This window comes from Bombus terrestris, chromosome 4, assembly GCF_910591885.1.
Source record: "Bombus terrestris chromosome 4, iyBomTerr1.2, whole genome shotgun sequence".
Classification (NCBI taxonomy): domain Eukaryota; kingdom Metazoa; phylum Arthropoda; class Insecta; order Hymenoptera; family Apidae; genus Bombus; species Bombus terrestris.
This window is the reverse complement of record NC_063272.1, coordinates 9,264,742-9,281,407: the sequence shown is the minus strand read 5'-3', so window position 1 is coordinate 9,281,407 and position 16,666 is coordinate 9,264,742. Positions and strand designations below refer to the sequence as shown.

The 16,666-nt window shown below is 34.5% G+C and overlaps 1 protein-coding gene and 2 long non-coding RNA genes across 13 annotated transcripts in view; 2 read left to right on the top strand and 1 right to left on the bottom strand.

Moving 5' to 3' along the window:
- Positions 1-738: 738 nt before the first annotated feature.
- The window catches only part of LOC100644881 (protein lap4), a 53,299-nt gene continuing 37,371 nt past the window's right edge, over positions 739-16,666 (top strand). For 10 of the 11 annotated variants that reach the window (XR_007223799.1, XR_007223797.1, XR_007223798.1 and 7 more), the window contains exons 1-2: positions 739-1,180; positions 1,547-1,664. Coding sequence is in view for 7 of the 11 variants with exons in the window: in XM_048405127.1 (XP_048261084.1) it covers positions 1,019-1,180; positions 1,547-1,664 (280 nt within the window). In the remaining 4 variants the exon portion in view is untranslated. The remainder of the gene's footprint in view (positions 1,181-1,546; positions 1,665-16,666) is intronic. The other variant, XR_007223800.1, reaches the window with a different exon arrangement.
- On the bottom strand, positions 1,565-2,494 carry LOC125384950. The gene is made up of 2 exons (XR_007223810.1): positions 1,989-2,494; positions 1,565-1,909 (listed from the first exon to the last, which is right to left on the bottom strand). It is a non-coding gene; the product is annotated as an uncharacterized LOC125384950 (long non-coding RNA).
- Positions 3,451-5,147, top strand: LOC125384951. The gene is made up of 2 exons (XR_007223811.1): positions 3,451-4,152; positions 4,296-5,147. It is a non-coding gene; the product is annotated as an uncharacterized LOC125384951 (long non-coding RNA).

Below are 16,666 nucleotides of genomic sequence, written 5' to 3'. Positions count from 1 at the left end.
TCAGCTTAATCATTTTTAATAAATTATATTTTGCTGAATACTTATCGAAATGGATTTCCAGTACAAAATTAATTAGCAACATAAATAAAATGCATTATGTTATATCAGATTGTATTATCCAAGTTAAACATAACTTGTAAAGGCCGCATAACGACATTTTTCATAACAACTAGTCCCTATTAGAATAAAAAATATTCCGTAATTTTCAACATACAAATATTTTTAGTTTATCGTCTAAGTATCATAGCTAAAACTTAGTTAAAGTACCTTCTCGATTATAAGTACATATTTCATATCTATACTCCGTTTAAGTCAAGTTAAGAGAGATAAATATACCTGGTCACGTGATTCTCCATTGTTCTACTAATCATTAATTACTGGTGAATTATAATTTAAATTGACTTTTTAAATTTGACGCATTTAATTAAACAATAACAAAAATAATTGTTTAATTTAGTTCTAGATACATTCAGTCTTATTACTTAAAGAGTTAATGTTCAAAAAAGGAGCTTCCTATATTAATAATTCTATCAAAATTAGAATCACGAATTCTCAACAATCTTCCCTAGATTTTTATTTACCTTCGTTTTATTTACGTGGTTTTATTTACCTTCCTGACTGGATTCCGTGATCAAAGCATATAGTTATAACTGAACATCCTATTTAAGATTCCCCATCTATATGTGCAGTAAGTTTATGGCGAACAGGGTGTAGTGGGGGAACTGTCTTCTCAAAGCGTCGTATTCGCTCATTGTTGTGTGTCGCTTTAGAGCAACGTGATCAGTGGTTTGGAGACGTGATGACGTCAGACTTCGAGGCACAAGCCGAGAGCGCGTTTAAAGCCGAGTAGGGCGTGAAAGTGTGTGTCGGTGCCGCTCGTTTTCCTTCTAGTTTCTTTTAATCTAATCCCCGTTCGACGAATAATGTGCAAATAGCATCGTGTGCCGCCGTGAATCAACGTGGGACAATTATGTTCGGTGTTCTTTTAACGTGATTAATAGTGAAAAAAAGGAATACCATGTTCCGCTGCATACCGATTTTTAAAGGGTGTAACAGGCAGGTGGAATACATTGACAAGCGTCATTGCTCTCTGCCGTGCGTCCCCGATGATATTTTACGATATTCGAGAAGCTTGGAAGAGCTCCTGCTGGACGCGAATCACATTCGTGATCTACCTAAGGTAGACAAATACCGCTACATGCCAACTTTTCTGTCTTATAACCCGTATCTCTTTTTCTTTCTATGCGTTTCTCCCCTCTCTTACTTCTCTCGCTCTATCTTTTTCTCATTGTATCTCTTTTCCTCTTGCTATTGTGCCCATGACGTATCATACCATCGGCTGTAATGTAACGGCGAAGAATGTGTACGGCATAGCTGATATTTTTTTTATTTTATTATATTAGCAACCAGAATACAATTCTTTGAGTTAATTTACTGGGTTGGGTGCTGTCTAAAGTACTACGTATGGCGTAAAGGGTAGCTTTTACTGTCATTGTTGTTATTTTCTTATTAAATACGCTTATTATCGTGTCTTTCCTCGTTCCAGAATTTTTTTCGGCTGCAGAAGCTACGAAAGCTAGGCTTGAGTGACAATGAAATTCACCGCTTACCACCAGATATCCAGAACTTCGAAAATCTCGTGGAGTTGGATGTATCCAGGAACGGTGAGTGCACTTCTTTTTTTTTTCTTCTTTGAGTTTAGTCATTTGCGGTTTTGTGGCGGTGTGGCGTCCACGACGATAGGAAAGGGTCGATCCCCGGCTTCAATGTTTCGTTAGGAATGAAACATTTTTCTGGACTGTTTTTATCTTCGTCTTTCCGGTTATTTTTCTTTTCGTACACGGTCGGTGAGCAAAGCACTGCTTGTACATGGCTTCTAACGAAGCACGTGTACATGGTTTAGACACGACTGTCAATGAAAAAGTTGAGTGTAATAACGTGCGTACAAAGGCGTCGAATGAAGAAAAGTAGAGTTAAACGAGACAGACCATTAATGGAACTTCATGTTCGAGGTGGATAAACTGCGAAACAGTGCCCCAGTGTCAAATATTAACCCTCGAATAGCATACTATGGACGAGACCATGTGTGAGTCATTTCTGACTTGTGTCTAAAATTCAATTTCTTAATATAATTTTATTATTACATATAAATAGGAAGTAAGAAATTGTGGTTATAAATTTTATTTAAAAAATGTATATATTTATCGCCAATATTGCATCTTTATTGCTAACTTTGAAAATTAAAAAATTACGAATAAGTATAAGTATTACAGTATTGTATAGACGCTATAAAAATTTATATAATTTATTAAATCTTATTGTTAACACATCTTTCCTTTCTGAAACATTACACTGCACTGCGTGGAATACTAAAAGTGCATACTTTTGTTTGGTTTATTCAATCGTAGCTAGTACTAATACTTTATGGGCAAGTTACCGCTATCATTGTATTTTTTTACATTATACTGCCGGTTAGAGTGGCGTAAGCAATACATCGACTATGATGATCTAACAGATTGACTGTTACTTTCTGCGATACAAAAAAATAAATTTTGAACGTTATGGTTATAACCGTATATAGTGCAAAGTTACTATAATTTGTATTTTATTCTAATACAATTCATTAACAATTAAAATATATATCGTAAAAAGTAAGATTTCGATAAAGAATATCGATTCTATAGTCGATATCAGAAGTTTCTCGATCATACTTTTGATATGTCGATCGATTGATTCATCGGGAATGGCGATTATTGCATTTTTTTCGAGGGTTTAATTAATAAATCTAAATATTAGTCAATTTGAGTAAAATAAAATCATTGATATACACAATTTTCTGCTTTATTTTTCTAGTAAATAAATAGAGATACTATGAGTTGTCTAGTAACTTCACATAAAATTATACTAAAAGAATTCTTTCTTTCTACTGTTTTATAAACTTATAAATGTATAAATTGGGGAAGGTAAACAAAAATTAAATATTCTAAAGTTCGTTTATACTTCCGTAACATGTCTAAAATTTCATGAGGTCGGTCACACTGTCATTTTAGGGTTAACTATCGATCGATCGAACGTTTCGATTCAAGGATCGATTCAGGAAGATGAAGACACACATTCTTATAGTAAACGGCGCCTCGTTTACTTTCTAACGACGATGCAGCGGCTCGTAGCTCGAAAGGCACGTTGAAACGCGTTTTTTAGTCCCGCCTCGAAGTTGTTTCCCAAGAGGGAAGCCTTTCCTTTCTCGCTGTTCGCTGGATTTACTTACCGTTCCACTTCGGCGTTTTTATGTTTACCTTATGCTCGTCCCTCGCCACCCGCGTATATACACACTACACACGGAAACTTCGTTACTTCACATGCAGCACGACGTGACGGCCAAAGAAGGAATGCACCGTGTAGAGCAGCGATTTTCAACCAGTGTGCCGCGAGAGGTCCACAGGTGCGCCACGAGAATTTTTAAAAGCACGTAATACCTAGTTATTTGGTTACTGATTTCTTTTCCCGTAGATTGTCAAATAAAAAAAAAATATATATATATAAAGGAAAGAATAAAGGGCAAAAGAAACTAGCACCCCGGTGTCAGTGTTCCGTCTTGATCCAAATGTAATATATTTTCGGGCGTGCTGTAGAATTTTAGTAATTACAGCGACTACAAAAAATATTTGTACATATCCTCATTTTTCAATGAAGCGATCTTTTACTAGATTCTACATTTCATTATGGTAGTATCAAATTGTTTTAATCATATGAAAGTATTTGCTCTTGAACGATATGCAATTTATTTTAGTTGGATCTAATTAACTAGTATATAAATCATAATAGATAAGTACAATGGGACACAAATACTTCTTGTAGTCACTGTAGTTTATGTGTACCATAAGATAAAAACAGTTGAAAATTGCTGTTATACAGTCGCGGGTGCCTCGTTTTACCATCAGACTATCTTTTTCCCTTCTTTTTCACTGGTCCCTTCTTCTTCTACTACTATTTCCCTGGAATGTTTCCTGCCGCTAAATGCTCAGTAACATTCGTACCTTAGTTTGCGCTTCACTGGACATCTTTCTCTTGAATGTGATACGATGCTCTTGTCAACGTTTCGCGACTATTCCCTTGCGTTCCTAAGGACTCCAGTTTAAAAAAGTAGCGGAAGTATGTAAGAACAATATTGATTTGAAGTTTTATATTTAATTCTTGATATTTTAAATATTTATAGCTGGAATTTTGGTCTGTATATAGATATTTAAAGATATATCTTACCTATTTCCAATAATTTATTTGTTCATGTCTTCCAGGTGTTGAGTACATAGTGGCGTCATTTTTAAATTTTTGAAATGGCGCACAGTGCGGCATTTGTATGAGGATTCAGGACAAAAATCAAAATTCACTGGTCACGTTTGCACGTTCACAGGCAATGTTCGCACGTTCGCAGGCCACGTTTGCAAATCAAATACGTACGGTTTGTAGAACAGGTTCCTACATTCGTAGACCACGTTCGCAGGCCACGTTCGCAGGCAATATTCGCACGTTCGTACGTTGTCACGTGGCATTGTATCGTAAAAGAAATAGTACTTCTGTTGAAAAAAGGATCCCATTTTACAAATCGAGTAAAAAAAATTGAGTTCTTAAAGCCATTTATCCTTTCATACTATATTTTCTCTACCTCTGCTTATCACATTCTATAAGTATAATATATTTAACATATTATCAATTCCATTACAATATTATTCACAGGAAACATTAATCTATTTTCGTATCTTATATTTCGTTTTACGATATTATGAGATTTTTTCACGGCCTATCTAGGAAGCTTTTAAATAATATCCATTCAAATGCATATAAGCTATCCAGTTGACAATATGTTAATTATGATTACGTATACAATGTGTCATAAATACCACGTGAATGAACAATGGACAACAAATGAGCCACTCAAAATTCTGATCAACTTCTCATACACTAAGAAAACCGAGAAAAGTGGTGATGTTGCAAACGTAATTTTTTCAAATTTATCTTGCAATTTACAATTACGCATCTCATCTTGCTGTAAATAAACTCATCATTGTGTAGCTCATTTGTCTTTTTATATTATTTAAATATTAGCTATGTACCCGAATAATGAAATTAATAAATGTATAAAAAGTAAAGTTGATCAATTTGACTCATTTAAAGGAGTTTAAATATCAAACGACATCGTGTTGTTTTCTTGACTGTATCGCTAAAGGTACAATGAAAATACGCGCTATAGATAAATTCTCTCGCGTAATTACTACTTCCTGATGCACGGTCGGTCTCGTTATCAATAGACGTGCCGCTTTTGCATTCTTTCGTACATACATGCGCGCGTGACACATCTCCGACCGAGTAATTAGTTTCGAACCACGATCCCTGTGGACTCATGCTTGTTTATTCGTCGCGTAAACTGAAATTTTTCATTCATCATGCCGGAATAACAGAGTTCGACTGCCATTAGCGTTTTGTAATTCGTGATTCCATCTTCTACTGCCCAATAACATGATTTTATTTTTGTTGATATTATCTTTGATATACTAAGTGAAAAATAAGCGTTTTGATATAAACTTTTCTTTCAAAAATCCATAGTCCATATATTTTATTTATATTTAAATAATTGTTCATAGAGATATGTTATAGATTATCCTTTACTATTAGCATTGCCTTACAAGTTTTATAAAAATATAAAATAACTGATATATATGAGAATGTCATAAGATAGATTCATATCTTCTATGAAAACCTTTGGTAGAATAGCTTAATGGTTAATGGGATAATTTGTTTCGTTAAAATAAAATAACTCTGCTAATGCGTTCGTGAATTGTTGGACGATTTCTTCCAAGAGCTTTCACTAACGAGCTCATTACTGAAATCGCTTATGTAATTAATTAAAATTTTAATTCAGCAGCAAAATTATCTAGATAATTGCTTAAAGTTTAATCGAAATTGGCTTCATTTTCTTGGTTACCTGACTCATTCTTTCAATATCTTCAATTAAGCGATTCACCGTTACCTAAACGATAGTACGTAATCTGTAAATATTTCAAATATGTACGTACTCTTTAGTATTAGTTCGAACATTCAACATATCTTATTTCATTAGTTTGTGTTCGTTAATCACTTCGTATAATAAGTTGGCGCGAAATGGTGGCAACGTTTAATTGTCTAAATCGAGCTAACAGCCTCCATTTTTAGTCGAAACGGTCGAATAATAAATGAAAAAAAAAAGGAAAAAATGAAAAGGAAGGAAAGAAGAAGAAAAAATAGAAAAAAAATTTCGAACAATACCAAAGTGTATAATAAGCGGCGGCATTGTACATGCTGAAAAATGAATTCTTTTGTTCGCAATGAAAGTCGAGAGCTGGAGTTCCAGCGAAGTAAAACGTTCTGCCGGTTTTACACCACGTCGACCTAGCGATTTTCGAAAATGAAATCGCATGCAACTTCGTTGCTCACTCGCCTATACCTTGTCCTTTCGCCTTCATTCATACAATAAATCGAAAACGTTCCAATTTTTATTCAGTATGGTCAGCTGTGAAATTCTCCGTACTTCGCAGTAACAGATCCTTTGTTCTATCCTAATTGTGCTATATCGTGATAAATGTAAGCGTAGATGGATCAAAAGAGTCCATTTCGAGTCCATTTTATGTAAAATTCATAAATCAATTTCTCATTCTTTTTTACATATTGATTGTTGGATCGTTGCTAGTGGCTTATATTAAAAAATTTGCAATTTACAGGATAAACATTCTAAAAATTTGCACCTACAAGTTTTTATCGATTTTCTTAGTTTTATCGAATTTTTATTGACTTTCTTAAAAAAGATTATTGCATATATACATGGTTCTCAAACCAGATAAAAAGGCTTTCCGTAGGTCATCGACTGTTCTCTTTCGCAATAACTGCTAAAATTCCTAGAATTCTTATATTATTATTTATCGATAATTTGCTATTTCATGTTCGTACAAATGTAATCATTTTAAAGATACAATTGTACGACCACCGAAGATTGAATGTATGTAGTTACCTTTGAATACAGAGAAGATAGGTAACGCAAACTAGATAAGGGGAAATCGATTACCCAAATTTCGATGGACATGTGGTCATTGGTTCGTGTCACTCGATTGTTTTCGAGTGACCACCATCGTGATACATCGATAACGGGTCACGATTTCATCGATAAGATCTCTTCATCGTTGTCCATCAGCTCAATCAAACAGTCGCTTTAACAGTAGCCTTTATGCAATCTCCACTTCTGATTGATTATGTATCGAACTAAGAGCAATTTCCTCGAATAAGAAAGATTCTATATTGAAGTAAGTACAAGATCCTCGGGGAAAGAAAGATCATACATTAAATGAAGAAGAATTTCCTCGAACAAGAATAAGAAAGATTATATACTGACCTAAGAACAGTTTCCTGGAATAAGAAAACTGATCTGTTCTAAAATTACGGATCTTTGAGTAGTTCTTAACTTAGACATCATCTTTCGACTTTGAAACTCGAAACATTAAAGAAACCACTCGAAAAATTTCTCTTCGCCAACAACCTGAACTTCACAGTGCTCGGAGACTCTCAAAGTGTTTCTAGCCGCTTGAAAAGCTTCCATCGGGTCACTTTATGGCTTTACTGTAATAAAACCAAAAAATACCAAGGTTTATTTCAATGTATACAACAGTATATTAATTATTTTTTACAATTTCTTGTCAACTTAATTTGGGAATTGGACAAATTAAAATTAGAATAGATTGGGTAGAAACTGCGACTATTTGCAAACCTAAAACTTTAATTTTACAAAACCTTAACCATATCGATCGTAACCAATTTCTTACGTTTTTAACTTTCATTTCATTTAATTTACATTTCAAACTTTCTCGATGGTGAAATACCAGGATATTAGATTTTCGGGAGTAATCGTGTTTGCACTTTGCATCTTCATTTTGCACTTGCACTTTGCGCCAACGTTTCGTAGACATTACAATCCACTTCTTCGGGACAGACTTGAAGCAGTTTCATATATCTACGAAACGTTGGCGCAAAGTGCAAGTGGAAAGCGCAAATGCAACGTGCAAATGAAAAGTGTAAATGCAAAGTGCAAGTGCAAGTGCAAGTGCAAAATGTAAACACGATTGCTCTCGAAAAATATCATGGCTTCTTACATTTTCTTTCCCCTATTTGCCCAACAAAGGATTAAATCACTATCAAAATAGTGGAGAGACCACTCGTCAATGAAGATGACATTTTTCCATCGTCAGAGAGGAATCCATTTATCGATTTTTATTCGATCATCGATCGATGTTTTCTCTTCAGTTCTACGAGGATGAAGAACGATGAAAAAACCAAGTCCTGTACCAAGGAACATTTCGTTGTTCTCTTCATTTTTCCCGTTCTTCTCGTGATTTTTATCGAACGAATATTACTTCTGTCTTCTCAAGGACGTCATTTTATAGCCAGCCATGACGCGCACATACGGGAGATCTGTGTCGTCGGTCAATGACACACGATGGCATTCCCTACGAGACCGGAACTAGCGTTCACCAAATATAGGACGTTCGAAGTTGTCGCGCCTTGGATGTGGTATAGTAATTCGATATTAGAGCACGTTAATTTCCACGAGTATGATAAACTGGAACTCTCTACCTCGGGAACGATGTTTCGTGTACTGTTGGACTAAGTGGGTTGATCTTCTATGGGATTAAGTGTTTCCAGGATTGCACCGTGTGAGAATTAACACGAGGAACACCGGTCTTGTTCCCTGGGGAAGAAAAGAGGCTTGATTTAGTATGATTTTAACACCGGGGAAAGAACAGATGATGGCAGTCGAGCTGAAAGAGAAATCATACTTCCTTACCTAAATTCTAGTTTATTTGAAATTAGAGTATTCGAATTTCAACTAGAATTTTTAATAAAACTTATCTCAAGATTATATTGATAGAAATAGAAAGTAATTTCATCACAATCATTTTTTCTATTAGTTTTATTTTACTATTTATGTTATAATACAAATTATTATGTACAATACACTATAATATAGCTATAATATAAAATATATTAGAAATTAATATTTTACTGTAAACATTTTTTTGATAACGTCTATTAGATGTGTTTGACAGAGGAATTATAAAACGTTATATATTCAATTTTCTTAATCTTTTGAGAGATATTACTACATATTATGTATGTACATAAGAGCACATAGTTTCTGATTAATTCAAACAGATTCTGGGAAATAAACACGATTGAAGAATAAAAACAATTAAATAATATGTCGATCGCCAAACAAAATACGACGATTTTAAATCATGTTACCAAAGATGTGCTCCGGCATTTATCTCTAAATAGCAAAATTTGTAAGCAAAAGACGTGTTAACGGCTCTAGCCGTGAACTTAATTTTAGAAATACCCTGCGATATACAAATAACTATAAGCAATTTTACGTCACCGGCTGTGAATGTGTTAAAAGGAACTGGAATTTTAAAGTTCCCCTTCTAAAATCTACTTCTCTTGCATTCCATTTTGTTGATCACATTCTTCGCGGAAAGAGGAGGCGGAATGGTACCTGAAAGAATAGGGGTGGATGATGAGATCCGGCTGTCTTAGAGTGATAAAATCCTCCGGTCTTAAATTCCACCTGGAGCTTGACGATTTTCATTTGTCGAGTTATTTTTTAAAGTATTTGTGCTTCATTGAAATACGCGAGGAATTTAAAGAAACACCGCGTGTGCTTGTTTTATAGAATGTTCAAGTTCCACGGCGTATTGGGGCTTCTGAAATATTGGACACCTGAATGAGCGATAAAGCTGTTTGAGTAGCTGATCCTCCAGTTATTTTGAGCTACGTATAGAGCTATCGATTGTACACAATTCGCTGTAGCCTGGCCGTTCGGCCCCCTTTATTTTATTTCAATATCGTGCCGGCGAATATAAGCATTCTTCTAAAACCGTGATATTTTTCAACAAATAACGAAATACCAGAATGTTCGTCGATAATTCATGGATAATGTATAGATCGTCGAAATTCGAAAATGGTAAATCGTTTCTGTGGAGTGAAATCACTTCTTGGTTATATAATATGTTTTTTGGAACTGAAAGAAGATAAGACCTTACGCGTATACGAATATATAAATGTCGATGATTCGTTTGGAGAATATTATTTCATAGATTTATTTTATAAACAGAGCTCGTTAAACTTATTTGTTGTTTTCATCGCTCCATAAAAATTAATTGGACCAAGAAGAATAGTTCAATAAGAAGGAAAAGATATAAAAAGAAAAAAGAAAGAAAGAAGGAAATTGGGTTACGATGGATGAAATTTATATAAAACTGAAAATATTCCAGTCTCTTTATCTCAAGTAATGTTAAAAAAAGTAAAGAAACTTGCTTCCTTCTCAAAGAATTAAAAAGAATAAGCATAAAGGAAGACACTGAAGATGTTAACCGTTCCAATTTCTGTGGTATTAGTCTTCCGTTAGTGATGTAAGATGATAATCATTTTCCTTAAAGTCTTTTATATCTCATACACATGTAAATACCGCTGGTTATCGAGTTCATTGGAGTACTCCCACGTGTAAAGGCTGGTCAGACTGGCTTTTTCGTGACGAAGCACGCTGGATTCTTCGAAAAATTATTTCCTGTTTCGTCTATCTTCTCGAGGGAACGTAACCACGAGAGAATCATGGACGTGCGACGACTCATCACGGCATCGGTTATTTCCTGGTTCCAGTTAGTTTATTGTACCGGTACTATGACAGCTCTAATAACACTCACAATGACAATATACCGCAATATGCTTATTAAAAGCGCCTGTCTAAGACAAAGCCTTAGTTATCGAATAATTCCACTAGTTATCGTCATGTTCTATAACTTGTCTCTATAATCCGAATTTTGTTGACTTGTAAGAGAAAAAAATTGTAGCATGTCGTTAATCGCAGTATTTCTAATTTTACCTTGATTAAAAATTCGATAAGTAAATCGTTCGTTACTGGTTATAATGATATATTAATAATTACAACAAGTGTAGTAGTAGATAGATAAATAAAATTTTTAAAATATAATAATAGTAGTTATATTAATAATTACGTTCTTGTAGTAATAAATAAAACTTCCAGATTACAGACGATTAAGCGCTTATTGATAGTTGACATTCAAACATGTTTCTTGCATCAAAGTTGCAAAACTCGTCAGTTTACGAAAGTATGAAATTATAGGAGACGACGGTATGTAAATTTGTCTGAAAACGCTATTTAAATGGATTGATTGCCCCTCGTTGATGCAATTACCACGAAATGGAATTTCAGGTTTGAGCCACTTAGCTGATGCTGTAGGTAGTTTGTGAGCGTTGCATCGACAGTGTGTTTATCGATATAAAACCAACTAAAAGAAGGCTTCTTTAATATAACTTCAACGAAATCGCAAATAAAATTAATTCGAATAAAGTTATGCGGAAATATGTAGAAAATTTTTAAGGAATTATTATTGGTAGACAGCGAATGTTTATGAGAAATTTAAGGGTGCAAATATGCACAGAATGCACATAATTTGCAAAAGATATAAAAGATATCTAAAGCATAATTATTCGTTATTATTCCGTTTTCTTCGTTCTGTTCATAAGAATATAAATTTATATAAACATGGGTAGTTTAATTATTGAATTAATTTTTCGCGAATTTAATGGCAAATAGAGCGAGTCTGATAATTTTACATGGCGCAGGTTAATTAAAAATTCCTGTTTGTCTAAGTAGTAGCACGTGCGGATCACCACGTGACGACATGGATGAACAATAAATTTCCTTCGCGCGTGATGACATTGATGAACGCATACCATCGTGTTCACGAATTGAACAAAAAGATAAAACTATTAATTGCCACGTATATATCTCGCACGTTTTCGCCAATAAAGAAAATATTTTCCCTGGTTCGTATTTCCTCCTCCGGGGAATTTGTTAATTATTTTTCTAAAATTCACTGGTTTCAACGTGTTTACATTATGCACAGGATGTTTCCATAGCTTTAGATCAAACTTCGAGACTGATTTCTATCAACTGCTGCAAAGGTTTCTCTGTAGCGAAATAACGATTAAGATTTCACTGAAGAAAGGAGATTTTCTTCTTAATCAAAGTAATTTTCGATGTTCAAAGTAGGTACTTAATTAAGAGTGATCGTTTGATTAATTTATATCAGAGGAGAAGATTGGTTTGCAAAACTAATTGCTTAGTTTGACTATAAAAATAAGGATAGAAGGAATCTTAAGTATTAGTGTGATTGAATAAGATCTAAAAATAAGATCTAAGAAGTTCCGAGAAGAATGTCTACTTTTATTCTTTTTTATAAATTGATCTGGTAACCCATTCTTCGAAAAGAACTAAAAGAGAAGAAAGAAGATTGGCTACTCCACTTAAGCTAAAGACACCGCCACATACATACAGACATTATTATTTAAATTATTTTTTTGTAGATATTAGATAGAAAATTGTTTACCTATTAGATATCGTAACGAGTACATATATTTCGTACATTTTATATATTTTTGAATATTATGTGTATTCTGTGCATTTTTGTATCTTCAAATTTCCCATAAATACATAAAAATCCACATTATATTCACTTCTATGAATATTTCATTTCACAACGTAATATTAGTTTAAAAGGTGCTATATATTTCGTAAAAGTTATGAAAACAAAATGTTCCTAATCCATCTAGAAACAGAAGTCTGTTGTATGTCCCAAAATTAATTTCTTATGTTATGAATGTACGACGATGATAATTCTTCATTTTTTGAACCTGTATTCTCCGCAGGCAGTAGGGTGTATCGTCTTAAGCGAAGAATCGTGATCCAGCAATTCTGTTACCCGATCTTCATTCGTTATTTAATCGCGAAAATCGCGTGGGTTGCCGTTATAGTCAGTCTATACCATGGAATTAAGCACCCGGAAGAGACGAGCGGACGAACGATTCCGTTGGAAGCTTTGAAAAAAAAAAAAAAAAACGAGGGATTGAAATGTCACGAACCCTCGAATGCTCTTAGCATTCTTGCTGGATCCGTGCTTCTCTTCTCTCTCTTTCTTTCCTTCTGTTTCTCCATGGACGGGCAAACGTGGAAGTAACCGAGTGGCTTGAAACTGGCACAGCTTAACAAATAGCCCCCAGACTTCTTCAATTAAACGTACGATAACGCTAAAAATCGTTTGCATAAGGATTCATCGTGTAATTAGCGGTCTATTGGAGATTCGAAAGGGAAATGATCTTCAAAGGGAACAGAAATGAAACTTTCAAGCTCTTTTTTTACATAATAGGTTAGCTGGTTTTTGGTAGATTGGACGAATTGCTGTTTACCTTAGGTTAGTTATGATGGTTGTTGTTACGATGTAAAAATATACGACACGCAAGGAACGCGTGCTCTATTCAAGCGTTTTGCGTTTGAGACTCGAATTCGTTTAAGGGAACGAGTTTTATGGGGGGGAAAGGAATGGAGTTCATGAAGATTTCTATTTTAAAGTTTCACTGAGATAATTCTGGAACCAGAAGCAGAGACGAGACAGTTTTTATTAGCATGAATGAATCGTATAACTAAACGTGATATTTAATCCAGAATGATCAATTTAAAACACGGCACTCGTAAATAGACTGCTAAGATTTATACCGATTAACATTTCTATGAATAGAACTCAAGAAATGGAACCTAAGCAGAATGATTAATATTTTTAACAAATTCAAAAACCGTGATCAATATAAATTTTGTCGAATTCGAAGACGTAATCAATAAATGTTTCGTTAACTCCAAATACCGTATTGAACGAAATTTCAAAGCCGATCAATACTTAAACCTGTATTTAGCCTACGAATATATGTACACACATGCATACATACATATTTACCCAAATATTCTTAACTATTCGTGACGCGCATAAAGAAAGAGATACTGTTGTATTCCTGAAAATTGTTGCGCTGTACTCGACACGTGCATACATCGATAGCATAACAGTTACACTAGTTGCACGAAAAGTAAATAATCTATCCTTTCTCTCTTCTTCTTACACAATTTCATGTATCCTCGCCCCTTGTTTCTTGAACGCGTTGAAAATACGATCGAGAATATACGCCATCGAAATGTCAAGATCGAAGAACTTTGTGAATCCCACTGACAAATATCTTACGCGAAAGTATACGTTGAACGGTAATTACGTAGGATACGCCTAAACATCGTGCCAATTTGAAATGTTGCGCATGCCAGGGCGGAATAATTTGAGCTCTTCCTCTTTTCACGATCGCTTCTCTACGCTAACAATACCGCTACATAGATCAACGTCGAAGGGGTTTCATAATTGCGGCTTTTCGGACGCAACCCGGCTTGAACGGAACGTTGAACGTGCAAGAAATTTAATGGCGAAAAGTTTGCCGGCCGTGGAAGTGGCTGATGAAACTCGCCAGGTTGTGGAATTTGTGGAGGATTGTTGGACATTGAAGAGGATTTTTCGGATTTATGAGATTGATATCCCTAGCTGCAGAGGTTGGGAAGATGGGAGAGGAGGTAATAGAAAAGTAAGTGTGAAATGATGGAATTTTATTCTTATTTTATTTGATTATAAATGGATCAGCTGTGTGGGTGAAAAGTTTTATACTATCGATGATATATTTTAAAATCTTAATGAAGTTTTTTGTTGCGTTTTTGTTGAAATATGAATGGTTTCTTTTGTAATTTTCAATGAATCGAAAGTAGTTTGAAGAACTCTTATTAAATTTTCACTGAATTTTGATTACGACATGAGTGACTTTTTATTTTTAAGCAGGTTTTAATGGGTTTCATTTCCTTTGAGATCAGTGCTTTGACGATTTTATTTGTGCCGATTTATTGTCTCGTAAATACTTCTTCGGTTATTTAATTGTCTTCTGTCGCTGACCAATGCGTCTCAAAAACTAGAGACTCAAAGAACCAGAAGAACATCGTAGCTCGTAACTAATATTCCTAATTTTTTACCACAAAAATCACGCATTTTCAAACATCCTGTGCACGCTTTAAATGCATTATTAGCATTTTTCACGAGAGGTCGAGCTTATCGGTTGATATTTTTTTAACAACGAAGCAGAGGCTCCTTTCATGGAGCCTCGTAACGTATTGATGCTTACCGTTGCTAATTAGACGCTGATCCTTGATAAACGAAGGCCATTTTTAATAAGGCACGCATGATTAGTTGTGTAGTCATCAATAAGTCGTGACATTTCTTCTGATTTTGATCTACTTCAAATTACATGATGGCATGTTCTAGTATCGATGAAGAGAGTATACATTAGCGTTACTCCAGGAGGAATTGAGATATGTTGGTTCCTGTATAGTGAGTCGTGACAGCCTGTCACGAGCAATTTATATGATGTAATCGCTGTCGAAATTTAATATGTGACCCTTCCACTGCTGGCAACTTTGCTGGTTAACCTTCGACCTGACGATCTCAGGGCGAGATCGCGTTCTTTGAAACAAGAGGAGATTATAGGGATTAATTCGAGATGGAGAAGATTTGAAAATAAAACGTGATTGAAAGTGATAATAAGAGAATTTCATATAAATTCGGATTACTGAATTTTTTTTAGCTTTTCGAAAGATACTTCTCAGCGAAGTCTTTAACTTATTAACCGCATTATCCTTTCATGGAAAACCTCTGTAATTACGGGATCAAATGTTAATACAGACAAATCAGTTTCTACGAATGTAAATACGATATAATCTATTTTTAAGAGAAATGAAATGAGAAATAGATAGGAGTCATCGAATAAAGAAATTCTTATGTCCTGACTAACAACTTGACCTTCTCAATCAACAGATTAAAATCGAGCGAGAAATTTATAGTAGTTTGCCGTCTATTCGTTTATCTCTCTAAATGGAAGATTTTTATTTATTTCATTTCTTACTAGAATAATGCACGGAGTATGAATTTAAAAAATTCAGTTTCAATTTCAAGGTCATATTATTGTACATCGCTGAATTCAAAAAAGAAAAATGCTGTTCTTGAAGACTAAAATGGTATAACCCTGACAGAAATAATTAGTGAACCACGATATTTGCCCTTCTTATGGATTTTACAATTTATTTTAGTTAAGGAGGAAGGTAAAAGTAAAAAGAGAAAAGAAAGACGTAAAAAGGGAAGGTACGAAGAAAATGAAGAATGACACATGTTCTGGCGTTTCACTGCGTAACGAAAGTTAGATATTTCACGCTACATTTGGAAACACCCTGTGTTTGCATCACCATATGGCGGTAGAAAAACTTGAAAAACATCATGCTGACGATGAACAGTCCAGAAATGTTAATAAAGTATTATCCATCGTTAATACCTAATTCATTGCATGAAACTGCTTTTAGTTGACTATTATTATCGAAGCGTGCAATAAAGAAGTACATTCACGAGTGTACAGAAATATCTGTCGCGTTTTATCCGTGGAAGAATTCCACTGGAGGCATTGACGAGCTGAAAAGTCGATACTGTGTCCAGCGAGTCATCGAAATAATTGTGCTAATAACAGTTCTCCATTGTACCTTCTTTATCTTCCTTTTGCGCCATTTTTAGTCACAGAGGTCCCAATTTCCCAGTGTACGCGATGATTCAAACTTGATTCACCCCGTTTAAAAAAGTGTCAGAGAGACACGAATCGCGTTGAATTTCAT